This window comes from Pinus tabuliformis, chromosome 4_1 (assembly GCF_031772625.1).
Source record: "Pinus tabuliformis cultivar Carrire ecotype Pingquan chromosome 4_1, CPIR1, whole genome shotgun sequence".
Classification (NCBI taxonomy): Eukaryota; Viridiplantae; Streptophyta; class Pinopsida; order Pinales; family Pinaceae; genus Pinus; species Pinus tabuliformis.
Genome location: NC_142303.1, coordinates 793,663,834 through 793,691,235, shown reverse-complemented (window position 1 = coordinate 793,691,235; position 27,402 = coordinate 793,663,834). Strand labels below are relative to the sequence as shown.

Below are 27,402 nucleotides of genomic sequence, written 5' to 3'. Positions count from 1 at the left end.
CCTACAAAAATTGTTGTAAGTGGGAGTGGGTGCTTCCAGCAAGTTGTAGCTTGCAAAATAGAAGAGAGGTTGAAGCCTCCTATAGGTGGGTGCCTACAAAAGTGATGTAAAAAGGGAGTAGGTGCTTTCATTTACATCACAAAACAAAATTCGTGGTTTTCTCCCTTTATGGGTTTCCACTTATATTTGGTGTCTACATGTGTTGCTCTTATGTGTTGATTCTTATGTTGTGATTTAATATTGTTTATATGTTAAATCTACTATTCATATGATATTTTGTTGTTAATATAATAGTTTAGATAACTATCGGAAAGAAAAGTAAAAATTGATAATTGATGACCATTAATGCACTATACTGATTCACCCCCCTGTTAGTATAGTCAAGTTTCCAATAGTTCACAACTCAAACTTGTGATTCCAACGAATCCCTGCCAGATTTTGGACAAATTTCACTGGAAAATATGCCCAGAAAAACTCCAAGATGTAGAACAATTAGACTACAGTGTTGATGTTATCTTGATTGCAGCCAGCTGGACACCTTCTATGTTTGTCTTGCTCTTGGCTTCTAGCCCTAAAGCTATTTGGCTTGTTATTTTATGTTTAACTATTAAAGCATTGATTGTTAACACTTATGATGTAACCCATCGGCAGATGCCAGATGCCAAGATTTTTGCTTGTAGCAGATGCTTTATGCGGCCCACTTTTTTTTTAAAGAAAATGCCTCTACATATCATTATAATAATATAATAGATTTTAAAGAAGGCATTTTTTAAAAAGAGAATAATTAAGTTCAAATAGGATTCAGCATTCTAGCCAAACACAATACATTGCCTTAGCATAGCAGAATTTACTAACCAACTTGGAAAATAGCATTCAAGCTGGTCAGCAACACACTGAACTAATCTTACAATGCAATTACAGTATATAGTTGCATTATGAAACTTGAATACAATATGCTTCTACTTTGTGACTAATGGAATCAGGTATTCATTTTTTTTGGTGTGCAGATTGACACCAACATCTCAATTACTATTGACTCAAATACTCCAGAGTAGAAACTCCAAGTCTTGTTGCCAACAGCCACTATAATTGAACTCAGGATGATAGTCCCAAGTCTTTTAGAAGAGATTGAAAAAGCTCAATTTATGAGGTCTGGAATCAAATTAACGATGAAGCAGATCAAGAATATGAAGAATCAGGTAAAGGTTTGGTCAAAAATATTGGTTACGTTATCCATTGCAGTCAAATATCACTGATTTGATCAATGCTTAAATGCTAACTGCTGATTTCTGAGGATCAGGGTATGACTTGTAAGCACATTCATAAAGCTGTTTTTACCATTAGACAGCTTTAAACTGACAGCCTCAAAAAGAACCTCAATTTCAAGAGGCTTCTTCATCTCAAATATACTTTTCATTGAATTGACACCTCCATATCAACATTACAAATTTTGAACGCCATCTTCAAAGGATCAAAAGCTGCTTAGCTTCTATTCCCTATAGCAGGTAGGTCTCGTTCAGAAAACAGCCATTGAATGAATCCCTCTTTCTCTATCTTTCTTGCCTAAAGAAGCTGGTCTCAGAACCTTCTCGGGAGATGCCATGAGGAGTCTTTGCCTTGAAATCAAAAATTCTGACTTTAGCAAGATCTGCTGCAGCACGAGCAGCTGCTGCTGCACGATCTGCAGCTGCCACTGCTGCTTGGGCACCAGCCATAACATCGGGGAAATCCACAGTGGTTTTAGCTTTAGGGCTTGAGATGGAACATGCCTGGATTTCAACTTTTTTGTCAATAGGCACGTGGGGGGCTGATGAAGAAATGATGGGAACAGACTGCTTCTCCATAACCATGTCATTACATATAAAAGAAGTTGAAGTTGGTGAGCTTTTATTTGCAGCTGAAGCAAGTAATTGGCTGGAGGCAACCTGCAACATCGTATTATGCCTGCCTCTGGTGTAAGTAAATTTGGGAAAAACTTGTTCCATTTGATGTGATCTTGCAATAGGACTTTGTGATCCTGTCACGGAAACATTTTGTGCCTCTCTCCGTTGTGACACTGCCCTGCCAGGAACTTCTGGAAGCTCTAGAACATCATCAGATGTCTCTGGTATAGGACCTTTGACTGGAGTGGGATGGGATTCTTTTTCTTCCTCAACACTACGTTCCACTTTCACCCCACTCAAAATATGATTTGATCCATCCTGACAAAAGAAAATTATACCAATCAGATGCTTCAGATACTTATGTAACATCTGTGCTGCTGTTGTAAAAGGAATTCAAGTAAAGAACTCACCAGCAAATCTTCATGCAACTTAAAGAACTCTGCTTCTGTAGCAGAAGAATCCCATCCTACTTCATGTTCTCTGGCTATTTCTTTCAGTGTCTTCAATTTTATCTCAGCATCTGGAGCACGAACTGATAGTTTTTCGATAATCTATATTGCAACATAGAACAATATTCACACTGACAAGAAACTATAAAGTAAATCATAAAAGTGTATTACAGAAAGCTTTGATGATATAACATACAAAAATTAATTCTAATTCACCTGGCGGTTCACACCACAATCAGGTCGAAGTTCTGCAGCAGCTACAACAAATTCCTTTCCATATTTGGCAACAAACAAATTGCGGATACGTAGTAGTTCTGGTAGGTCAGAACATCTAGGTGCAGCATATATTAAGGTGGCTATTGCTTCCCGCAAGTCTAAGGGGCATTCCCTGCAATTGCCAAGAATTTGTTTCAGCAATAAGGTCCTCTTGTATGTGTAAATGTGTACCAAAACAACAGATGAAGCATGATAACCCAGTAAACTATACTAAAAATGAGCAAATGATAATGAATGACTCCAGCCATTTTCTTGAGTTTCTTTGCAGAGGAAAAATCAGTTGATCGATCAAGCTCCAATCAATATCATCCTCTGAAGTTAATATGTATTCATCTCTTAGCACCACTAAGTGGCATAATTACATCGTTCAGGCATCATAATGTCAGAACGTCAAGAAGCAACGCATCCATAGCACTGGATTAATAGAGCAGGTTGCCTGATCTGAGCGACCATACCCCAAAACATGGGTAAAAACAGAATTCAGTATGAGCGGTGGGTGATTTGAACAACTTGCTATATGACAACATGGTTGTCTAGCTCTAAATTTTATCAATAACTAAACAGATTTGCCAACAATAGTATTGGCCATGAACAAATCTATTCATTCAAGTTGTAAGAGCTCATGGCACTAAACATGAAAACATAACTTGGATCCATCTTGAAAAATTATAAAGGATAATACTTAGAATGATAACCAACATACTAATTGACTTAACACCATACCTAGACTAGTCGACTTAACACCATACCTATGTACTCCTAGCTTTGTATCATGACCCATAACTGATAAGAAATTGTTCCCACACTAAACTTCAGGATACAAAATTCAATTCTCTATCCAACAAAATGTTTGTCCCCTGTTACACCTCATATTCACTATAGTGCACCTGACACTTTCACCAAATGTGACCCATCATGCAGGCAGGTTGCTATGTTTATCATGATAAGCTGAAAGTGTGACTATTGTTGTACTCATGTATTGTATTGGGCCATGCTGGGATGACTTATGTAAAAATGTGTGGCCTAGGTGGTAACCCAGACCCCATTGTGGTCGGTCATGGCAAGTCCTTTTAGTCCCCATTCCAAGACATGCATTGTTCTTATGGCTCCGGCTGACTATCCCTTGATGGCAGTGACTCACCATCATGCCATCCATTTGTCATTTGGGTAGATATGCGAGTGGATTGATCTACTAGGACACGTGATCTGAGAGAACCTCTAGTCTCATTCACTTCTTTTGTATGTAGAAGTGTTGCTCACATTGTAAAGGCTGTCATATCTACTTGGAAGCACACTTATCTTATGCCCTAGCATGGACCCCCATCTTATGTATTGTCACACTTCAGTTGTGGACTCTTGAGATGATTCTGCAATTGCTCATACAATTTCACATTTCCTAAGGTAGACTCATAGATATTGATGCAATTCACATATCCCAAGGCATTGGTCACATCCTCTGAGGCACATTTGGGCTATTTTCACTTGCATGGTTCTCCTCCTGACATGCCACATTGAAGATCTTCGGCATAGTTTGAGCCATTTATCACTTGATTCGAGGGTCGACCCACATGTAGAGACTTCACGCTAGTTGTTGGGGGATATTATGACTTTATTTGGATGGTCACTTTCCATGTTTTGTTGGGGGTTCCTTTCATGACTTCAGGACATGGTCATGTTGACCACTGGAGTGGCACCTGATGATTATATGAACACTCCATGCCCAAGGATGATCCAGAGGACACTTGTACCATCAGATATCGTTAGTCAATAGAGTTTTTTAACTCTACTTCTATTTTCTCATCATCTTTCTTATACCTAGATTCCACATCCTATGGGGAATTGTAATAAGTGATACTAGTAATGATGAGTTTTGAGTCTGTAGGATGTTGGGACTCGATCAGCAAACGAATACACCTTGGAGTGTTTTTTTTATCTAGTTAATTATCCCCTTTTTTTCAGAGGTGGATAATTTTTTAGGTTTTTTCACTCACTTTTTACCCCAAAACTGGGGTGACAGTTTGAAGGTTGAGCAATTTATGGTCATTGTCTATTTGAAACAAATTTTACTTTCCAGTAAATTACTTGTATCATTTTAATTCATTGATGAAACACATGCAACACTTGTAAGCTAATTTTATTCCTCCATTTGAAGTTATAATTGCAACTTATGTTGAACACTATTTCATTCTCAAGCATTGCAAATCAATCTCTTTGAAGCATTTGCATGTATCATTATTTTAATTTGGGGAATTAACACAATTTGCATTTCATCTAGGCATTTTAGTGTAGGAAGGCCCCAAGCCTTATTAAAATTTTACCTCCAACATAAGTTGGTTGAAGTAGACATCTTAGGGATCCTCTACTCCTCTATTGACTCCTCACTGTGAGATCCATATCATTGGGCGAAGGTGAGGTCTGAGGATTGAAGAGTTAAATTATAATCTTGTTGTAGAGCTAATTAATAAAATTAACCAAGAGCACTTTCCATTACATTTACTTTACTCGTCTCTTGATGGTTTGAGTTTTTATATGCAAAGTCTATTCCAAAAGCAAGTATTGCAATTATTTCAAGCAAGTGTTTTCTTTTCATGTTTCAAGTCTAATTGCATATTGATGTCTTGGTTTAGCACTTCCTTTCTTTTACATTTCCAAGTTAATTACTAATTTTTGGGTTTTGGCAAGACATGTTTCACATGTTTTGATTTATAAAGTTGATTATCTCAAAAGCATTTTGTATCTTACATATCTTGTGCTAACAATTCTTATTTACATTTCAGGGTGAATTTGTTTTCTCTTTTGAGAGCATTGCATTTTACTTTGAGCAAATTCCTTGTAAGGCACTAGTTTTATGGTTTTTAATCATATTAATGATTGCCATTGTTATTTCAAGTTGCTCACTTCATATTTGCTCATAAATCCTTAAAAGTAATCCATTTTCACTATAACACTCTCCCAGAAGCTCACATCTTTTAACTTACTTTTCATTAGGGACCACCCCCCTTAGCTAACCTAGGAGATAGCTCAAACGGAGAGAGTCGGGATTAGTGTGACAGCCCCTTCTCTGAGTTCCCTGCCACCAACCACACCTTGTGGGGTTGAAGGATTTTCTCACTGACTTATAGGTAGGTGTAGGTGGCAGGGTCAACAGGTCACACCTTGAAGGCATCATATGAGGACATATGAGCATGATTTAGGAAGTCTTCCACTTCTTGGAGCCTTATTCACTTATCCATGAGGTCACTCCACCTTTGAAGGCTAGACATTGACCATTGAAGGTTACAAATTGAAGGCTAGATTGTAGAAAACTTGAGCATTTCACCATCAATATTTATGCACCAAATAAGAAGCAAAATAGAGAAGCTTCGAGAATTGACACCAACATCCACAAAAAAAGTAACATATGCTCCAAGAAAGATATATTAATTAAAGATCCAAGGAGTGAAGGCATGCAAGAGAGCTAGGTCACTACCTCAATAAATATTCAAGTGGTCAAATATATAAAAAAAATGTGTGCAATAAGGTTAGCACTCCATCAAGGAGTGTTAGACACATCATAACAAAGTGGTTTATGTGTGCAATTCCCTCATATCTCCTAGGGTGTTCTAACCAGGAGGCTTCAAAGTTCAAACTCATCACTTCAAGAAATAACTATTGAAATATCTAGACAATGTGAACAAGGAGCAAGTATAGTAGGCATCTCCAATAAGAATGATATCCAAAAGTGCAAACCATAGGAAATGTGGCATCCAAAGTGCTAGAGCACTCCATTTTAATGAAGATTAATCATAATCAAACCATGGTAAAACAACCTTAATTTAACCATCATACCAATGAGCAAATTATTAAAACTAGAAACCTAGGGAGACCCTAAATTGATGGTTGCCACTCAATGAAATGCACTAAGTGTTAAATAATTCCTAGCCAAAATAAACCAAACATGCCAACACTATCAGAGAATGAGGCTGTACCATATTGTCGAGAGTTTAACCATTAGGCACATACTAATTCATCAACCCGGCCATGATTACAAAACTAGAACATCTCATCCCACGCTTATTAGCAACAATCAACCAAAGATATGCAACCATGAAGAAGGAACCAAGCCAAGTCAATCCAACACAAAGGAACAATGGATCTCCTCCAATCAGAGCATCATCACAAAGTAGAAATATTAAGTGTATACACCCAAACCATCAAGAACTCCATAGATATCATGCTGCAAATCATATCTTCTGATGAAAATCACAAGAGTTACCCTCACAAAATATGGCGGGTTGACGAGACCCATACCCAAGTATGGGAATGTTGAGAGCACAATACATAGCTCAACTTGCATTTTCATGATAACAAGTTTACAATAAGAGAGGGGAACCTGAAATTGGATATCGTTATTCTAGAGAGGAATATAGCACAATTTGAGCATACAATGTGTAATATTTAATCCAGACCTCTATTTATGCATTGTCACTATTCATTTAACCTTTCTAACGCACAGCATCCAATACTACATTGCTGACATTGAATAGAACAACAATCAATGGAACTGTCCTAAGACATAACATTGGTAATTCAACAAACAAAATGCACACTAGCTCAATGTACAACATAGCTGGCATGTGATCAATCATCATTCTACAAGTATTAATTATTACATTTCCCATGGCTTGTCAAATAATAGAATCTTTAAGAAATTCCCCACATGTAGATGCTGGAAAATATCTGGGTGCTTGGATGGAGATAAATCATAAAACAAAGCCAAAATAAGACTGCATAAACTGGGCCATGCCAGACTTTACAAAACAATGACTTCACATTAGCTTTAGAATTTCTTAGTGATTCCTATATTGCTTATTCAACTCAATCAGTATTGTGAACAAGGAACAAATAATGCATATACAAAGAAACTAAGAGTAATATAACATAATGAGACTTATGGAAAATCAAGCTGTTATAGGAAAGGGTAGAAATGAAGACATCATAGATTAGGCTAATTCAGTAAAGCTGATGTGGATGAGCTGTACGCCAGACCACCACCTTTAGTGTAGCCTACGTCTTCAAAAAAATATTATATATTTCAATGGTTTTAGTAAGCCCTTATATAAGAGACTTATTCCATAACAGATATATCATAGTGTCTTATACCAATACCTCTCATACAGATAATAAATCTGTAAAAAATCCTGAGTATATATACTAAGACTGTGGTCTCAAAAGGAGTGAATAATTTAAGTATAATAAAGGTGAGTAACTAGATCCATACATGAAAACTGCAGGAAAGCATTTTCTCTTCCAAACTTCAGACCAACCAAATAAACCTGACTGAATCCAAATTTTGAAGCATATCAAGATTAACAAGCTAAACAACTTGAAAAACAGACAAAACAGCACATACTTTGTACACAGCATTGAATCCTATGCATAGAATCTGGACACTATTCACAGAAAGCTAAACGATTAACTAACCTTTGAGCTTCAATAATTGGGAGCCGAACAACCAAAAGTTCACCAAAAAGCTCAACAATTTCATATGCAGCCAGAATGTTTTGTTCTCGTATGACGTGTTCCACCTGAAATGTAAAACAAGGTACAAAACTTAGTTGCATGAATGCATTGGCAAGTCTCCATAAGAATATCCATTTTCTGTTTATCAGAGTTTAAATGATGCATGTATGGGCAAAAGCATAAAAGACAGCTCGGAGATTTAGTCATAAAATGATAAATGCGTGCCCATAGGGTCAACTTTTCTCTTGAATAAGCATTCCACTTTATATATTATTAAGAGTTTGTTCACACACCCGAATACGAGCAGTAGCCTCCTGCCCAACCTGTAAAAACTGTGCAATCTCCTTCTTCATTTGATTCAACTGTATCTCCCTCTTGTTCCTCAGCAACTTAATGCGTGAAATAGTCAGCTTCAATAAGGTTTTGCTATTGGCAAGAGATTCAGTAGTTATAATCAGATATAACACTTGCTAGAACAAAAACTCAGAAGTACGAAATTTAGGTTGCTTTCCAGTGGATTCTATACAACTATATGTGAGAAATAAAAGTAGAAACCCGCCTTAAACTTGAGTAATAATTTCAGAGACAATTATATTAATATCATAACCAAAAAGAGGAGATTAGAACAACAATCAGAAGAATAAATGTGTTCCAGTGGGCAGGTTTGTACATTCAGGAATATGTTAAAAGTAAGTTTCGGCAGATGACAATCAGGCTACTCACTAATTACTTACTGCCAGAATGTGTGTGATACCAATGAACACATATTTGGACCTCATGAAATTTTCTTGTGTAAGTGCCATAAGAAAGATAAAAGAACAGGGCATTCAAGCTTTCAATTGATTGGTTAGCACCTTTCAAATGACAAATCTTTCTTTCTTCTATTACATGTAATGTATTTCTATTTCTATTTCATACATTTTCACTCCTTGCAATCAATGGTTATGGGCCCTGTTGACCACTCTGTGTCAACTATCCTATAGCAGTACACTTTTTTGCAAAGGGATTCCATCATGTTCGAGCATTCAGAGCATCATGAATTCATCATCATCAATCATCAGTTCGTCAGAATTGTAAACCCATTTTGCAAAATGTTAGAAACTTGATTGATAGTGATGCCTCAAGGCACTTCACTGGGTATAAGGAAGCTCTTTCAAATCTGATTAAAAATGATACAAATTTGGAAATTATCCTTGGAGACAATGCCACCTATCCCGTGAAGGGAGTTGGGAATGTTACTCTTCAATTGAATCAAGGTAGCACCATTCGTCTACAACTTACAAGAAGTACTAAATGTACCTGATCTAAAGAAGAACCTGGTATCTATCTCGACAATGGAGGACAAAGGATTCAAGGTGTCATTCATCGATGGAAAGGTACGTGTGTGGAATAAAAATTTCAAAGATGCATTTACACTTGGATTCAGTGTTGATAACCTATATCAAGTTGGAGGAAGTCCATTGGGAGCTATGTCTTGCGACGCATCACTTCAATCCGAATTATGGCACCGGAGGTTTGCTCATCTACATTATATGCGAGGAAGATGGTGACAGGGATGCCCGAATTTAAAGTAGAACATGAAGGTGTTTGTCAGGGGTGTGCCGAAGGAAAGTATACAAGGGGACCATTCCCCTCAAGTGATAGCAAGACTACCAACATATTGCAATTGGTTCATTCTAATCTATCTAGTATGATGCCCGTGAACCTAAGTTGCACGAAATGCCAAAACGTTTCGGAGTTTCTGAAATGAGTACATTTAGAAACGTCACCTTCTAAAAATGGAAATGACAGTTGAAACGTCATATATGTATAGATAAATAAAAAAGAAAGTTATAAATAAGTGAATAACACATTATCTTCCAAGAAAACGGGGAATAAGACCCATAGATGAAAATTTAGAAGGAAAACCAAGTCTATATTAACTCTCATAGATGATTACATGATGGTCGAGTTTCGGTTGAGTTTTAGCCGAGTTTCAGAGTTTCGGATACAAGAACGGCCTGAAACATCAAGTTCCTGGAAGTTTTGTGCAACATAGCCGTGAACTCATTGGGAGGATATTTATATTATGTTATCCTTATGGATGATTTCTCTTGCAAGACTTGGATATATTTTTTGAAGAAGAAGGACGAAGTATTCTCATGGTTCCATTCTTTCAAAGCTTTGGTCGAAAATCAAACCGGGAAGAAGATCAAAATATTGAGGACCAATAATGGAACTGAATATGAATCAAATGAGTTCAATAATTATTATAGAGAAGTTGGCATTAAGAGGGAGACTACTACTGCATATACTCCTAAGCAAAATGGTGTTGCTGAAAAAGAGAATCGTTCTATCGTAGAAGCCACTTGTGCCATGCTTCATGATCAAAGCCTTCCGAAGTTCTTATGGGCCGAAGTTGCAAACACCGCCGTGTATGTTCAAAACAGATGCCCTCATCAAGCATTGGACTCCAAAACTCCCGAAGAAGTTTTCACCGATAAGAAACCTGATGTTTCTCACTTTAGAGTTTTTGGTAGCCCCGTATATTTTCATGTGCCGAAAGAAAATAAAAGCAAATTGGATGCTTCTGGGAAGAAAGGAACATTTGTGGGCTATAGTGAAAATTCTAAGGCATATAGAATCTATGTGCCTAGTCAAAGAGAAGTGGAGATAAGTCATGATGTCACCTTCGATAAGGATGTTGCCCTTGGAAAGATTAGTAACCTTCCTATTCCAAGGAAGAACAAAGAAGCAGATTCAAGAAAGCGAGGAGAACCGCAGGATGAGTCGATGCCCGATGCTGAAGAACCAATGGATCCCATTGATCCACCCCCTCATGAGCCCTCCTCCTCAAAAGGAGACCCACTTGGCTTAGGGAAACTCTTGAAGATGCCGAGAGACATGTTGCACCTAGGGGGACATTTCGTGAAAGTAAGAAGCCGAATAGGTACCAAGGGTACTTAACTGCAATGAGCACCATTGTTCAATCTGAGCCTGGCATGTTCAAAGAAGTTGTGAAGCACCAAGTTTGGAAGGATGCTATGAACGAAGAGTATGAGTCGATTATGAAGAATGATGTCTGGAATGTGGTCCCTAGACCCAAGGACAAATCCGTTGTCACCTCGAAATGGCTCTACAAGATCAAGCATGGAGCTAATGGAAGTGTTGAAAAGTTCAAGGCCAAATTTGTTGCTCGAGGCTTCTCTCAAAAGGAAGGTATAGATTAAGATGAAATATTTGCACCAATTGCCCGCTACACCACCATCCGTTCGATTATAGCCCTTGTTGCCTCGCAAGGATGGAATCTACACCAGATAGATGTCAAGTCCGCTTTCTTACATGGTTCAATTAAGGAGGAAGTCTATGTAGAACAACCCAAGGGGTTCGAATTTCAAGATCGTCAAACACATGTATGCAAATTGAAGAAAGCCCTCTATGGGTTGAAGCAAGCCCCCCAAGCTTGGTATGAGAGGATCGACAGTTATCTGATGAAGCTAGGATTTACGAGAAGTAAAGTTGATCAGAGCCTTTACTTCAAGGTTGAGAATGATAGACCTCTCATCTTGGTACTTTATGTGGACGATCTCTTTCTGACTGGTGCAGACCCTCTCATTCATCCAATGTAAGAGGGAGTTGGCTTCCGAATTTGAGATGAAGGACCTAGGATTGATGCATTACTTCCTAGGGTTGGAAGTCTAGCAAAAGCCAGGTGAGATTTTCCTTTAATCAAGGAAAATACATTGTGAAGCTACTTGAAGATTTGGGATGGTGGACTGCAAGTCTGTGACTACTCCGATGGAACTTAACTTCAAGAAGTTATGCGAAAGTGCTGCTGGGCCCGATTTGGGAAATCCTTCTAAGTATTGTCAACTCGTGGGGGCCCTGATGTTCTTGGTGAACTCTCATCCGTACATATGCTTTGCAATGAATACATTGAGTCAGTTTATGGTCGAGCCTCATCACATACATTGGATTGCTGCCAAGAATCTCTTAAGATATCTCAGGGGTACAATCACTTATGGACTGTGATATACTACCAGGAATGTGAGGCTCCATGGTTATTCTGACGTTGACTAGGCTAGCAGTGTGGTGAATCATAAAAGCACATCGGGATGTTACTTCTCTCTAGGTTCAGTTTCGATATCCTGGATAAGCAGGAAGCAGAAGTCGATTTCTTTAAGCACCGGTGAGGCCGAATACATTGTTGCTAGTATGGCCTCCTGTGAAGCTATTTGGTTGAGGAAGCTCTTTAGCGAGTTGTTTGGACATGTGTTGGATACCACTGTGATCTATTGCGACAACCAGAGTGGGATTCGTCTTTCTAATAATCCCGTGTTTCATGACCATTCCAAGCATATTGATATCAAGTACCACTTTATCCGAGATATGGTACAATGGGTAGCAATAAGGCTCCAACACATTGGGACTGATGATCAGGTCGCCGATATTCTTACGAAACCCCTGGGGAAGGTCAAATTCTTAACCTTTCGTGAATGACTTGGAGTCGTGGAGAGACCCTCTTATGAGGGTTCCGTATGAGATGGATGTTGAGCTCTGGGAACTTCAAAGGGCTTGGGGTACTTCTTGGAGCAATGAGCGACCATAGGGTGAGTGGTTCACCTTCCCCTAATGGTGTGCAATGTACAAGGTGAGTGCTTCACCTTCCCCTATGACACCCCACGCTGAGATATGCATAGGATGAGTGGTTCACCTTCTCCTATGGCATATGAGTAGGATGATTGGTTCATCTTCTCTTGTCAGCACATCCTACCCATGTAGTCTGGGACTCATGGGAAGTACCTCTCATCTGACCAATGAGTAGGGAAATGAGGATAGGAACCATAGCACTACCGATGGATGCATTGTGTATTACCGTGCTCCCTATGCTAGGATGTTTGATATTGATCTGGGATCAATGGAAACTGACTTCGGGTCAATTAAGAGTGGTATGACACACTCTCTATTGTTGGAGACTGACTTCGGGTCACTGGAGAATGGTATGATACATTCTCGATCATTTCTTCTTTCTTCATGGTTTAGCAGAGCAGAGCAGAGATAGGGATGGTACAGATTGTTAGACAATTTGGCAGGTGAAGTTCTCCCTAGTTGAGAGGGAGTGTTAAATTTGGCAACTAGGGCCAAACTTCACCTTGGACAACTCATATGATACAACTAATATTTTTATTGGATTCCTCTCTCCGAGACCTGTAGGATTGATCTAAAGATCATCTCATTCTGACATGTACAATTGGAATTATGAATTTATTTTTTTTATGGACAAATTCTCAAGGTCGGCCAACAAACTAATGTAGGCTCAGAAGCCCAATAGCCACGTCTATTCATCCTCAATGTTTGCATATAAATACAAGATGCCTCCTCTTCACTTAGACACTTCACTCACTCACATTCTTCTCTCTCCTTCGTTGAATGGGTACGGATTTCTGAGGCAGCTCTCCACACGTGCGAAGAAGGAAGAGTTTGTCCCTGCGTTGACCAAAGTTGTAGGAAGGTTGTTTTGACCAATGTTGACCTGTTTTGACTGCGTTTTTGTAAGGGAGATCTCTGTTTGGGTAGGCCGCATTTCTGGGCACAGAAATCGAGGTTGTTTGACTAGCGTTGACTGCAGAAGGGTTTGTTGCAATGTTGACTTTCGTTGACTAGATTTGACTGGATATTTTCAAACTATTTTTGGGCTGATTTGACTAGTTGTTGGAGGCCGAGTTGACCGAGTTTGACCGAACTGTTTTGGAGGTCAAAATCTACCCTGTTGACCAGTGTTGACTTTCTAGTTAGGGCTTTTTGTTACTGTTGTTTGACTGGTCAGATTTCACTTTGATTGGGCAAGTAAATATTGTATATTGTACTCTCTCTTTCTGTTGAACTTTTGAAGAATAATAATAAGAATTGATCAAGGGTTTCCCCACATTGGGGTTTGTCCCTGGCTAGTGCCATATCTTGTGTCCTTTTGTCTTGGCTTGTCTTCTACTGTTATTGTTTATGTTCTATCTGCATTTTACTATCATGTTGATGTGATTGCTAAACTAGATATTGATATTGGGCTAATAAGAAAATTGAAGTAAAATTGCTCTTAAGCATAGAACATACCATTGTTATCTAAAATTAACAAATCTTGTCCTTCACACTTTCTCTAGCTCTTCCCTTGCTCTTACTCTTCACTTGCTCTCACACTTCTCTTGCACACACTCAACACTAGCTCTCCTTCACAATGAACATGCTACTCTCAACTTTCACTTGCTCTTGCTTAAATAGATGAGAAAGGAGAGGAGTTACAAAATGAATTCATACCTTGAGCCAATAATAGGAGAATCGAATTCCATGAAGAAGGAGTTACTTGAGGAAAAGTGTAACTCATCCCAAGAATAGAGAGAGAGGTACACTTGTCTTGAGGAGTTACAATTCAAATTAGGGAGAGAGAGAGTTACACTTAAACATGAGAGAATATTTGGTGAGAGTTACAAATCGAATTGAATGAGGGAGTTACAAGTGCATTTAATGAGGAGTTACACTTTTGCCATACATTGAATTAGAGAGGGAGAGTTACATTCTCTTAAGTGTGGAGTTACTATTTTATTCCAAGAGAGAGGTTTGATTTTCCAAGTAAGATTCTCAATTTAATTTACTTATTCCATGAGAGAATTTGTTTTTATTAATCTATTAAAGGTGAATGACTTTAGACTATTTTATAAATAATAGTATCATAATAATAATAATACTAGTAAGCATAAAAATATTAATTCTTGACTTGTATAATCATGATTGATTTTATTTTAAAGTGGATTCCATATGTCGATATCATCCTTGATCATTTAGACATGACTTTCTATTTTTGGAAAGTCACTTCCAAATTGAGATGTGACTTACTATTTTTGGAAAGTCATATTAGAATTGTTAGAAATGAAATTTTATTATAGGTGGTTCAAACAAAACTGAAAGATATGATTTCTTCTAGGAGAAATTCATCCCTGAATTGTCAAATTTTAACATATTCACAATGATATACATATTTATACAATGTCTTATGACCCTTGGTTTTCATATTCCAAGTGATCTCTTGGACTCCAATGACTATTCATATTCTACATCATAACCCTTAGTGGATTAGGTGTCCAACATTCCCACCCTTAATCCGAAGGGTATATATGAGTCCAAGAAGAGAGCTTAAACACATAAATGCAAAAATGCACAAATGCATGGCACAATTGGATGATTGTGCTCTATGAAATGATGGTATAAGGTAGGAGAAATCGAGGTCTCAACTGGAGGTGGTTTAAGGTTGACCACCAACACTGGAATGCTTGGTGTAGCTCCTGGAACAATTCCAAATCTGGTTAGAAGTTGAAGTCTTCTGCTGGAGGAAGTGCTCCCTAATGCTTTGAAAGCATGGGAGACCACTGAGGTCTCAACCAACTTTGGAATGCTTGGCATAGTTCCTAGAATAGTTCCGAATTTGGCTAAAAGTTGAAGTCTCCTGCCAGTAGAAGTGCTCCCTAATGTTCTAAATGAGAGACCAATAAGATCTCAACTAGTGGTTGTTTAAGGAAGGCCACCAACCAAAAAATATTCTCATGGGGCATGACTCTATCTCTGGCTACAAATCTAAATTTGGGTATGGCTAACTCTGGCTCTGGGCTCATGCAATAGGCTCAGGTTATGGCTCAGGCTCACTTGATGTATCTTTGAAGCTTGTAGATGACCCTCAATTCCCCCCTATCAAATACAAGGTGAGAAGATGAAGAAATCTCAACTACAAGACGTGTCAATACTCGAGAACAAATTTTGTGGTATGACTAAAATATCTTCTGAGTTGTTGAAGACCATTGCCAAGAAGCGATCCATCAAAGGCGAATCTTCGTTCTTGCATGAGGCTTGTTTCTGAAGCATCTGTTTGAATAATGAGTATTTTTATGACAATGCTCACACGGGTGAAGATCAAAACAGTGATCTTTCACATGGCCAACTCTATCACAATGTTGGCATTTGACAATTTTTTATTGTTGTGGAAGAGTAGGATTTGGAAGAGGTGAAGATGCACCGTCTTGAATAAATCCAACACTATGAAATTGAATGGGCTTAGTGTAGTCTGGTATATGAAAGGACACATCCTTGTCATATCCAAGACTAGTTCTATTCTTGTTATTAACAACTTCTTCCCAAGGTCTGATGATGGGCTTGGGAAGTGTAGCCTGAACTTCTACGTCTTTATGAAAAAGTTCCCTTGAAATGGGCACTTGATGGCAATCAACCTCAACGTCACTGATCTGATTAGTTTCTGACTCATGATGGGAGTTAGTGTCAAACAGAGAATTGTTCTGAACAAAAAACAGTTCAGAATTATGTCTTTTCTATTGTAACGCATCTTGCTATAGTTGTGATTCGAGTTGCAAAATATCGATCTTTTCCTGTGGATGTTGTAGACTGATTCTAATATCGACAAGAGAGGCTTTGGCAATTTTCACTGTATCACAATCAGTGTAGTGTATCAGAGTTTTTAGGAACTCTAATACCTTAGTAATTCTGGCCATTTAGTTAACAACTCACGCTCAACAAATGAGGAGATAATGAGAAAAATATATCCACTTGTACTCTTAGCACATTAAAAGGAAGAGACTATAGATATCAAAAATGGTTATGAACAATCTTCCAGATGCACTAAGTTCAAATAAAGTGACCAAAAAAGTTGGTCTCAAAGATTAAAAAAAATGACACCATTGATAGACAAACACTCTTCCTTTCATTGGATTAGCAATAATAACGTGTGAGCCCTCACTGCTCTAAGAGGCAAGAGACAAAACTATGGTCGTTGCACTATCAAATTGTCAGATCATTTACTTGTTGAGCAGTACATAATTTGAGCAAACAATGTAGTTATTATGTATGCAATTAATGAGTCAAATACTCTCTTCTATCAAGAAGTAGCTGTGAAGGCTACTACTAGTGCTTAGTATCTAAAACTGAGAGTGCATCTGGTCATGGATCAGGAACTTGAATTAAAGCTTTTGCCTTTATTTCCACAAGTTTTGGCACGTAAGGTACAATTGTTTATTGTCTTTAGAAAACCACGTGCAATGCTTCATTAACTAACATCTCTGCAAACTGGCCATTAACTGGAATCTCTACAAAAGCTTCCATCATTGAATTTAATTGTGCCATTGAAATCATACTTTTAGAATCTTTGAACTTTGTTTCAGTTGCCACTACAATCTATCATGAATGATAGGAATGGAATACGAAACCAAGTTGAAGAAAACAAGAGATCATTTAGATATTCAAACACAAAAAGTTGTCTAGTTTACTGTTGCAAAAGCATCTGTAAGCACACTGCATCAGAACTTTTAAAATACTTAATTTTATTAGCCTTAGAGACCCATTTTCAGAAGAATGGACTGGCTTCGAAAACCTCTTAATAATAGGGAAACGAGAATGTATTCTACTAAGTGCATCTAATAACAAACATTCTCCACTTCTTCAATCGTCCTAGAACTCTAGTTAACGACGTCTCTTTGAACTCTGTTCTTACTCGCATTTTACAACAATGTTATACTTGGCAACTGATCCGTAAACTGTTGTGGATATTACACTGGACAGTTTGTCAGAATTAGATCTAATAATATTATATTAAAACTCTGAAAATTATACACTATTACAACTTATTAAACTTCTAGATATGTAGATTTTATTGTAATTAGTGCATGCATGCTAATGGAAATTATGTAGAAAAGTAGAGAACGACAAAATAACCTCACACACATATGACACAAGATATGCTCTCTGGGAAACCCTTTCGAGAGAAAACCCACCTAGAAGGTGAGGCCGCTTCGTTCTCTCTTGGCAATCCCTCCTATCTCCAAAGGTGAAGGTGGAAAATATCCAGAACAAGTCTCAAATGGGGACCTTCCTATAGAAGTGTGGAACAAAATGGGGACCTTCCCTATCTCTCTTGGCAATCCCTCATCTATGGAACAAAATGCTCTCGAAAGAATGGAATGCCTCTTCCTCCTAGTGGCCCGATTATAACACAGCCCGATAGCCTACTAGTGGTTAATTTTGACTACATCAACTCTTAACTAGAGTTACAATATAGACTCTTTTAGAGTCTTTTACATCACAAACATGTGGCTAGCCCCTTTTCCATGAATAATGGGGGCTGACGCGGCATCCTCCCGAACTATAGGTGTGAAAACAAGAAGGTCAACTTCTGAGTGGCATAACTTTTGCATACGAACTTCGATTGACGCGCTTCTTGCGTCGTTGGAAAGATCTATGTGTAGAATAGCATGAAAAGGTGTTGCGCTAAAGCAGCAAAGTTTTACCCCCAAAAAACGTCGTTTGATGCCTCAAAACGCTCCTGAAAGGTTTCAGACCTCGTTTCGCCAAACTTGGTCCCGTCGGTAAAAACAATCTCATGAGTTGATTCCTCCACTTTTTCCACTCCAAATGCATCAAGATGGATGACAAACAATATAATGATCCAATTCAAATCACACTTCTCCATTTTGGGAGGCTTTTGGTGACCAAAAGCTTTTACTAAATGAGGTGAGGAAATTTTTCCTCCACCTTCTCTCTAGTGTACCATTTAGCTTGGCTTAGAAGTTGTCCCTTCAACCCAATCTGCCAAAGGTCATGCTACCCTTGTCTTACAATTCTGGACCTCTTTTGCAAAACTGTATCTTCTGTCAACTCTGCCCGAGCGTCTGGTGCCAAATCCTCCACATAAGGCTCATAGAGTTTCAAATCCTCCTGATCTAGCATGGAAGGCTCATAGAGTTTCAAATTCTCTACATTCACAACTAAGTAAATGCACATATATGGTGGTAAACGAAGTCGATAAGCATTATCACCCACCTTTTCCAGTATCTCAAAGGGACCATACCTTAGATTCTTGATTTTCTTACCAAGCCTTTGCAGCCTCTCCTTGTTCAACTGTAGCCATACTCTGTCTCCCACCTTAAATGACTTCTCTGTTCTGTGTCGATCATGCCTGGCCTTATACTTCTCCTGCAACTTCTGCAGTGTTTCCTGTACCTGTAGATGGATCTACCTGATTTTCTCTATAAATTTTTCAGCCCTCAAAGCATCTCCTGTAAGATCTTCCCTCACTCCTCCTTGCTGCCCATATGCAATATCCAAAGGTGAAGGTGGAAAATATCCAAAACAAGTCTCAAATGGGGACTTTCCTATAGAAGTGTGGACTGCTCTGTTATAAGAATGTTGTATATATACCAGATTTTCATCCCAGGTCTTCGAATGCTTCTAGTTGTATCCCCTCGGAAGTTGCACCAAAAACTTGTTGACTACTTTTGTATGCCCATCTATCTGTGGATAGAATGTTGTAGATCTCTTCAACTTTGTGTCCATCTTCTCCCACAATGTAATCCAAAATGCACTAAGAAATCTCGTGTCCCTGTCTAAAATGATGTTCCTTGGTATCTCAAAGTGCACCCAAACATGTCCAAAGAACAAGTTTGTTGCTTCTTGTCCGTTGATGGTCTTTCTATAGGGCATCAGAACACACATCTTGTTGAACCTGTCAACTACCACGAACAAGTAGTCATGTCCCTTCCTGGTTGTCGGTAAACCTCCCACAAAGTCCATGGAAATGTTTTCCCAAGGACAAGTAGGTATAGGTAAGGGATGATATAGACCCTGTTTCCTGTTACTAGGCTTGTTGGTACAACAAAGCATTCATCCTCTTATGAACCTAACTACCTGCTCTTGCATCTTGGGCCAATACACATACCTCTACAAGTTAGCCACAGTCTTCCCTGCACTAAAGTGCCTTGCAGCCTTGGAGGTGTAAGCCTCTCTAATCGGCTACAAACGCTCACCTTTAAGAACACGTAGCTTATCTAGCTTGCAGAGTAACCCATCTTGAAGATGGTAGTCAACGGTGTTGTCACCATCATGCACATGATTGTTGATTTGGGGTAGCATCGAATGTGCTCTAGCCACGAAATTTGGTGGACAAGTTGCGGCACATGAGATCTCCCGTACCCAGAAAGGGTTTGGGCAGATTCTAAACAGATCAGGAGATATTAAAATAATTAATATTTTTAATAGAGTCCCTAAGTCTAAACTTAGGGAAAATAAAATATTAATGTGTATTAATATGAATCTGTGTTAGAGTGGTCCAAAAGACATGGATCAAGCCAGATCTAATCTTAGCCGTTGATTAGGGACTTAATCTCAGCCGTTGATATGTCAACAGGAAAAGTATAAGAGGAGGCTTGAGGGTCACTTGTAGAACACACCAGTTGATCAGTCATTCTATTCTCTAGAGCGGGGTTTGCTAAGAAAGATAGAGTCAGTGATCAGGAGAGCAGCTGAGGGGCATTGAGTACAGAGAAATAGAGAAGGCAGAGATTGTGCCGAGAGACCAGCACAACAACCAAGGAGAGTGACGCAGACCCAGCAACGGCTCACGCAGGGCCACGCAAAGACAACCAAGTGCTGCGCAAAGCACCAGAGAGGCCAACATGTCTGACGCAGAGGCCCAGAGAGCTAACGCAGGGCCTCTTGGAGCTAATGCAAGCCAAGAAAGGTTGACGCAGGGCCAATGTGAGATTGAGAGGGGCTAACGCAGTCCAGATTGGGCAAACATTGGGGTTGCAGAGCAATTTTGTGTTGAGGAGCTGCCGGAAGGACTTTCCGAGGTTTCAGCCAGGAGATTTCTCTCAAACTATGACGTATAGCTGCTAAGGAAATTCTCTGTTGGGTAGCCCAGTTTCAACACCCAGATTGTACCCTGATATTGCTTAATAAGAAAACCCTCAGATAGCTGCACCGGTTTTCCCGCGTTGGGTTTTTATGAGAACATTGGTCCAAAAATAATGGTGTCATGTGGTGTGTTTGTTCTTGTTACTTTTAGTTGTTGATCTGTAATATGTTGAGCATGCACTGGTATTTATTTTCAGTATTTACTTTGTAAATAACTTGTTGTAGAAAAAATCACAAGTAGGTTGGAATAAATCAAAAAAAGTGCATGAAGGGTTTCTAACTAAGGAAAATTAGAAACTTCAACATGGTATCAGAGCGTGATTGCAGATCACAAGAGGACTAAAAAACATCAGCCGAGCGGAGCAATAGCAGTAGAAAACAGTTGTCCCAAGGTGACAGAAGTTGTTTCTAGCAGCGCAAAAGCCAAGAAGTGTGACATAGAGCTAGCCAAAGCCACGCAGAAGAAGTCGAGAATTGCGCAGAGCCTCAGAGAGGCCAGCGTTGCTGACGCAGAGGGCCAGAGGGCTGACGCAGGGCATCCCAGGGCTGATGCAAACCCATCTAAGGTGACGCAGAGCCAGCGTGGGGCAGAAAGGGGCTGACGCAATTCACAAAGAGGTAGTTGTTGGAGTCTAGAAGGCTATAGGAATATTGCAGAGTGGCGCTGGTCAGGTACTGTAGTCAGAACAATACCTGACAGAGTAGGGCCAGAGGAGTTGTTACTGAGGGTTTCTAGCCGAGGACCCTGGATCAGCGGTGAAGTGGCACAAGACGATCAGAGTAGGGGGCATCTCGACAAGCGGCAAAAGGATATCTAGGAGCGAAATCAGGACTCAAAGGGAGTCCAGAAGAGAACTTCCAGACGGGAAGTAGAGACTCAGAGGAGTCGAACAGAGAACTGCTAGGTGGGAAGTAGAGGAGCGTCATGGCACTACACGGGGTAAGAGACCAGGATAGACTGGACGGAGCATTGAACTTCGCACTCTGGAAGGCCAGAATCTTATTAGTGCTCGACAGGAACTTCTTACTGTAGTTGCCATCCGAAAATCTCAGAGACAGATCCAAATTTTTCTGTGTGTAAATGCAAAGAGCCTAGCTATGTATATATAGTAGTTTGTCTCTATAAATAAGCCGACATGATGTAGTGAAGGGATGTGTCTCCAAAATAAGTGAGTCGACATGTGTTTCTATTTCTTCTTAAGGCCGACATCAAGAGGAGAGCTTGTGCTTGTCGTTGGAGGAATTTCTAGACATTTTATAGACTCATATACATTGTTATATCCCTAAGAATGGTTCTTCATACATGACATAGATTCTTTGACTCTAATGACAAATCCCAAAGCTCTCAATGGGAGCCATCTAAAATAAAATCACTTGCTCATGAAACCCATGAAGCAAGGATTACAAAAAAATAATTTTATTTTCTTCATTACATCATTTACAAAAGTCAAGATTTCATGTCATTATGAAGACCGAACCTAGTTACACTTTTCAACACTCCCTCTTAACTAGGGAGGTATTCATGATGGTACTTCGTCATCCTCAATCTAAATAATTTCTCATAAGAAGAATCCGAATTAGTAACTCATTTGTATAGCATCATATCAACCAGCATTGTTACATAGCAAGGCTTTGACTAATAGCTCCTTATCTCCACAAGATCTGAGCTCAATGCTAGTGAGACCAATGATTTATAGACACCCTCATCATTGTCTCTCTCGGAACATCCCTACCCGGGTGCTTAGGGTGTGTTCCATGAGGACTATTCTTATCTTAGACTTCCCAATCCTCAAAGAATATCGGTCCTCCACAACTACTCTTCCATTGGATGCCCTATCTCATCCCCAAAGAGTATCGGATGCCAAATGATTACCCAATCCTCCATTTTGTCTTCCCAGGTGAAGACCAGAATGACTTGTCTATCAGACTCTATCTCTTCCTCTCAAATAGGGAGGACATATTCCAATAAAGGAATGTACCCATTCCCACCAAAAAGGAATGTACTTAAGTTCCCTCTTGGCTTAGGAATTTCCAAGTTTCTTCCAAGTAAGAAACTTCTTTTCAGGCTCCCTCCTAACTAGGGACCTATAGTGGCTCCTCATGTGCAACAACAAGTTGCCTGAAGAACTCCTCTCTTCTTCGATATCATCAATTTCTTTTGTCATGGAGTCTTCATCTTTCGAGGACTTCTTCATAGGGCACAAACCATCCATCACTTTCGTCCATGAGTTAGTCATGTCCCCATTTCATCAAAATGTGGTTCATCAGTTTTCCATCTAGATTTTCTTTATGTCATTCTACTTTCATGCCATATTTTCCGAAAGGATCTTACATCCCTCAATATGGTCCTCTTGGAAGTCATTCATAGATCTTCCTTTTGGCAGACCTACATAAACCCATCCAGATATTAGTTCAAAAATAAGAGATGAAAACTTAAATTACCTTTGTGATGATCTTTCATCATGACATCTTCCTGTAAGTATCAGCATCCCGCATTCATGTTGACACATCTCTCAAATATATCCATTGTCAAGGGTCTCCATCTTTTCCAGACTTCCATCAAAGTCTTTATATCTTTCTGGGAGATTTCCTAGTCAAATCTTCTTCGTCTTTCGAATGTTGATTGCTTTTACCATGATTGCATATCTCACGATCTCTTCCTTTCACACATTTCATTCCCAGAGGCTTCAAATCAAAGTTCCTCTATTGTAGTCATCCATCTCATACTTCATATGACATATTATGTTGATTTCATCTAGTGTGCATCCTTTCAAAGGAGGAGATCCTTTTCCCTTGATCATGCTTCCCAAGATAGAAGTAGTGATCCATGTTACCTGCAACCATACGACATGAAATTATAATCTTAAATACAAGCATACATACCTCATTTTCCTTTTGGTCATCTAGGCTTCTTTCAGCATCTTCCTTGATTGAAAAGATCTTCAACCGCTTGATCTGCTTCATCTCTCATGTCATCGTACCATCATCCCATGAACTCGACAAGTTGGAGTTCCTAATGAAACTCTTGCTTCCTTTCTAGATCGGTGAACCCTCCAATGAGGATTTCATCACAGAATCTTAAGGATCTTGCATATCCCTATCCCGCAAATGTTTCCTTCTTGATGTATAATGAGCCCTGTATTGGATGACTTCTTCCTTTCCTTAAGTTTGCAATGAGGTTCCCAAGATCTATATCCTTCACATTTGACTGCCATGGATTTTGTTCTAGACATCCTTCATGTTTCCTATGGTGATGCCGAGCTCTTGTTTCTAATGATGCCACGATGCATCTTATTATTTATTATAGCCATATCCTATAACATAAGATTTAGAAGCTATGTCGAGACCTTTTGTGAGGGAGACTATCTCAATCATAGTAGAGATCTCTTACTTCCTCTTTTCTTGGACTTCTTCACATAAGCTTCCTCCACTTCTTTCGTGATATGGCCTTCTTCTCCTCTTTTGATATTGTCCCTTTAAGACAATCTTTCCTGTAATGTCCATAATTTTACATTCATAGCTTTGAATCTCAAATATGCTATTCTTTCTTCTATAAGGACCAAATTTTTCAAAACTTCCTTTCCTTCTTGCAAATGTTTGAGTCCTTTAGCCTTTAACACTTTTTCCCTCAACTTGTCTTCTTCTATCTTGAATAGAAACTACAAGTTGTCGAATGAGGTACCTTCCTTATTCCCATGGACAATTGTAACATTGTTCATCAGTTAGTGCGTTTAGAACAATGATGATTATCTTCTTATCATCTCTCCCGGATCTCGCAGTTGAGATCTTATGAAGATATCCCTTCATTCTTTGATACCTTCAATTTTGTGTAGATCAAATCTAAGTCATGTGACCTTCTTTATCGCATCTTCAGAGAATATTCTTACGAGCTTATCATATACATCTCTTTGATGTCTCCAATATTGCTATATGAGGGGACCTTTCATAAGAATCCCTTTCCATGAATTCAAAGGAGACCTTTTTCATTATGTGTTCAATGTCTTCACCTTCTTCGAGGACTATGTCTATCCTCCTTTTTCATGCAAGGAATTTCGATGACCCAACCAGCTTATAGATCTCCTTGCAACACAAAGTCATTTTACCAAATTTATTTAAAGAATGAAAAATACTTACTTGACAAGTGAAGATGAAATCTTCATCTTGATCACTTTGATGATGGTTGAAGAAGATGTATTAGTGCTCCCTCTTGGATGATCTTCTTCCAAATGAAAAAGCCTTTCTTCAATAGAGAAGGTTGCTCCTTTTGATGAGGATGATTTGTTGCTTCCTCGGATGATTTTCTTCAAGGACAAGGAGAGGATCCTTGCTTGCTTTATAACCTTGAAGATGATGACAATGCCTTTTAGCCTTCAAGATACTTCGACTTCTTCAGTAGTGAATGAGTGCAAATTAGAATTGTTTCTAGGGTTTCGACTTTCTTCAAGATGATGTGATCTTCGTCTTTAAAGTTCTTCGAGCTACCTTGCTTTGTAGATAACTTGATGATGACTAGAGGATCCAAAACTTTTGCTGTTGTAGACTACTTCTTCGATCTAGGGTTTTATTCTTCAATGTAGATCTTGATCTTTTGCTTTGATAACCTTCAACTTGCTTAGATGCCTTTCTTGAAACTCGATCCTTGAGTGTCTCTTTGATTTGATGCCCTTCCTTTCACTTTAGCACCTTACTCGGATACCATGTTGACAAATCTAAGGCATCAGCATTAGGTGATTTCTCTTTTATTAGTGACTACTTGTGAATGCTTTTTACGTCTTTAGATTAGGATCTACTTCTTGTTAGATAATTAGTGTTCTTCTTCATCAAAGAATAACCAATGCATGCACATAAATAGACAAGAGACACAATATGCAGGCTATGAGCCAGGGCCAAAACCTCTCACTCTTTGAGAGGAAAACCTGCACAAATTCTTTTCTATAGATTCCAATTGACAAATACCAAGACCAAGACCCTTGACCTATTAGCCACTCCAAGACCAAGCCACAAGTCCTCTTGACTGTCTTCTCTTCTCTTGACTCCTCTTCCTCTTTGATCTTCTGAGCATTGAAACATTGACATCATTGAGATCTCATCTAGATCTCTTCTCATGGGACCTTCTTACTGTCATCATCAACAAACTGAAGATGTCCTAGTTGTCTCTACCTTCTCTATCCAAGTTTCATCTCCTGTACTGAACCCAGGCACCCGAATTGTACTCAAGAGGGATCTGAATTCCCTTTATCACAAAATTGTAGCCTTCTTCACCGAGTAGGAGACCTGAAACAAAGGGGATCTGATTTTTCCTTGCTGCCACTGTTTATTAGACTTCTTTGTTGTCCCTTCATTAACTTCCTTGTTGCTCCTTCCAACTGAGTTCATCTCTGTTTAGAGATTTGAATTGATCTTTGTAATACCCAACCGAAAATTTAGCGAGATGCAGAGATCTAAACTTTCCTTTACTGCCTTTTGTCCTCCGAAATCACAGAAATACCACCGAACTTCTGACTGTAGTTGCCATCCGAAAATCTCAGAGACAGCTCCGAAAATGTGAAGAGTTTAGCTATGTATATATAGTAGTTTGTCTCCATAAATAAGCCGACATGATGTAGTGAAAGGATGTGTCTCCAAAATAAGTGAGCCGACATGTGTTTCTATTTCTTCTTAAGGTCGACATCAAGAGGAGAGCTTGTGCTTGTCATTGGAGGGCTTTCTAGACATTTTATAGACTCATATACATTGTTATATCCCTAAGAAGGGTTCTTCATACATGACATAGACTCTTTGACTCTAATGACAAATCCTAAGGCTCTCCATGGGAGCCATCTAAAATAAAATCACTTGCTCAAGAAACCCATGAAGCAAGGCTTACAAAAATAATTTTATTTTCTTCATTACATCATTTACAAAAGTCACAATTTCATGTCATTATGAAGACCGAACCTAGTTACACATTTCAACATTTAGTCCATAGCATTGTGGTGCCTAAATTGTTGGAGGACCTCGGATAAATTGCCCTGGTCAGGAATCTAGTCCATGGCATTGTGGTGCCTAAAATTCTTCATGGTTCATGTGTTCTGAGATCTTCTTTGCACTTATACTGATGAATACCTCCCTAGTTAGGAGGGAGTGTTGAAATTTGTAACTACGTTCGGCCTTCATAAATATATTTGAGATGTACTTATCAAAAGAATGAAGAAAATATTTTTATCATTATTATTATTATGACTTATTAAAGCATGGGTTTCATGCTTGGGTCATCATGTTTTAGGTCAAAGTCCCCATTGAGGACTTCTAGGATTTATTCTGAGTCATTAGAGTCATTGTACATTTAAAGAGACCCTTCTTGGGCTTTCGGATCATGTAAAAAGAATTATTTTTGAGTCAAAAATGAATTTAGTCTCCTCCACACCAAGTCGGCCTCAAGACAAGTAATTCGACCTCCCCAGAAGGCTATAAATACAAGGAGCTCGAATTCATTTGGAGCATCTCATTCTCCCTCACATAGTTCGATCTTTGAAGCTAGAAGCTGGAAAAGTGCGAAATTGTCTAAGGGTTGGAAAAGAAGTTGGAAAGAAGTG

The 27,402-nt window shown here is 38.9% G+C and overlaps 1 protein-coding gene across 1 annotated transcript in view; it reads right to left on the bottom strand.

Moving 5' to 3' along the window:
- Positions 1 to 784: 784 nt before the first annotated feature.
- The window catches only part of LOC149178587 (uncharacterized), a 68,437-nt gene continuing 41,819 nt past the window's right edge, over positions 785 to 27,402 (bottom strand). The window contains exons 2-6 of the mRNA XM_089420391.1: positions 8,404 to 8,536; positions 8,072 to 8,175; positions 2,549 to 2,720; positions 2,294 to 2,434; positions 785 to 2,201 (exon numbers count right to left, since the gene is read on the bottom strand). Coding sequence (XP_089276517.1) covers positions 1,551 to 2,201; positions 2,294 to 2,434; positions 2,549 to 2,720; positions 8,072 to 8,175; positions 8,404 to 8,536 — 1,201 coding nt within the window. The 3' untranslated portion in view covers positions 785 to 1,550. The remainder of the gene's footprint in view (positions 2,202 to 2,293; positions 2,435 to 2,548; positions 2,721 to 8,071; positions 8,176 to 8,403; positions 8,537 to 27,402) is intronic.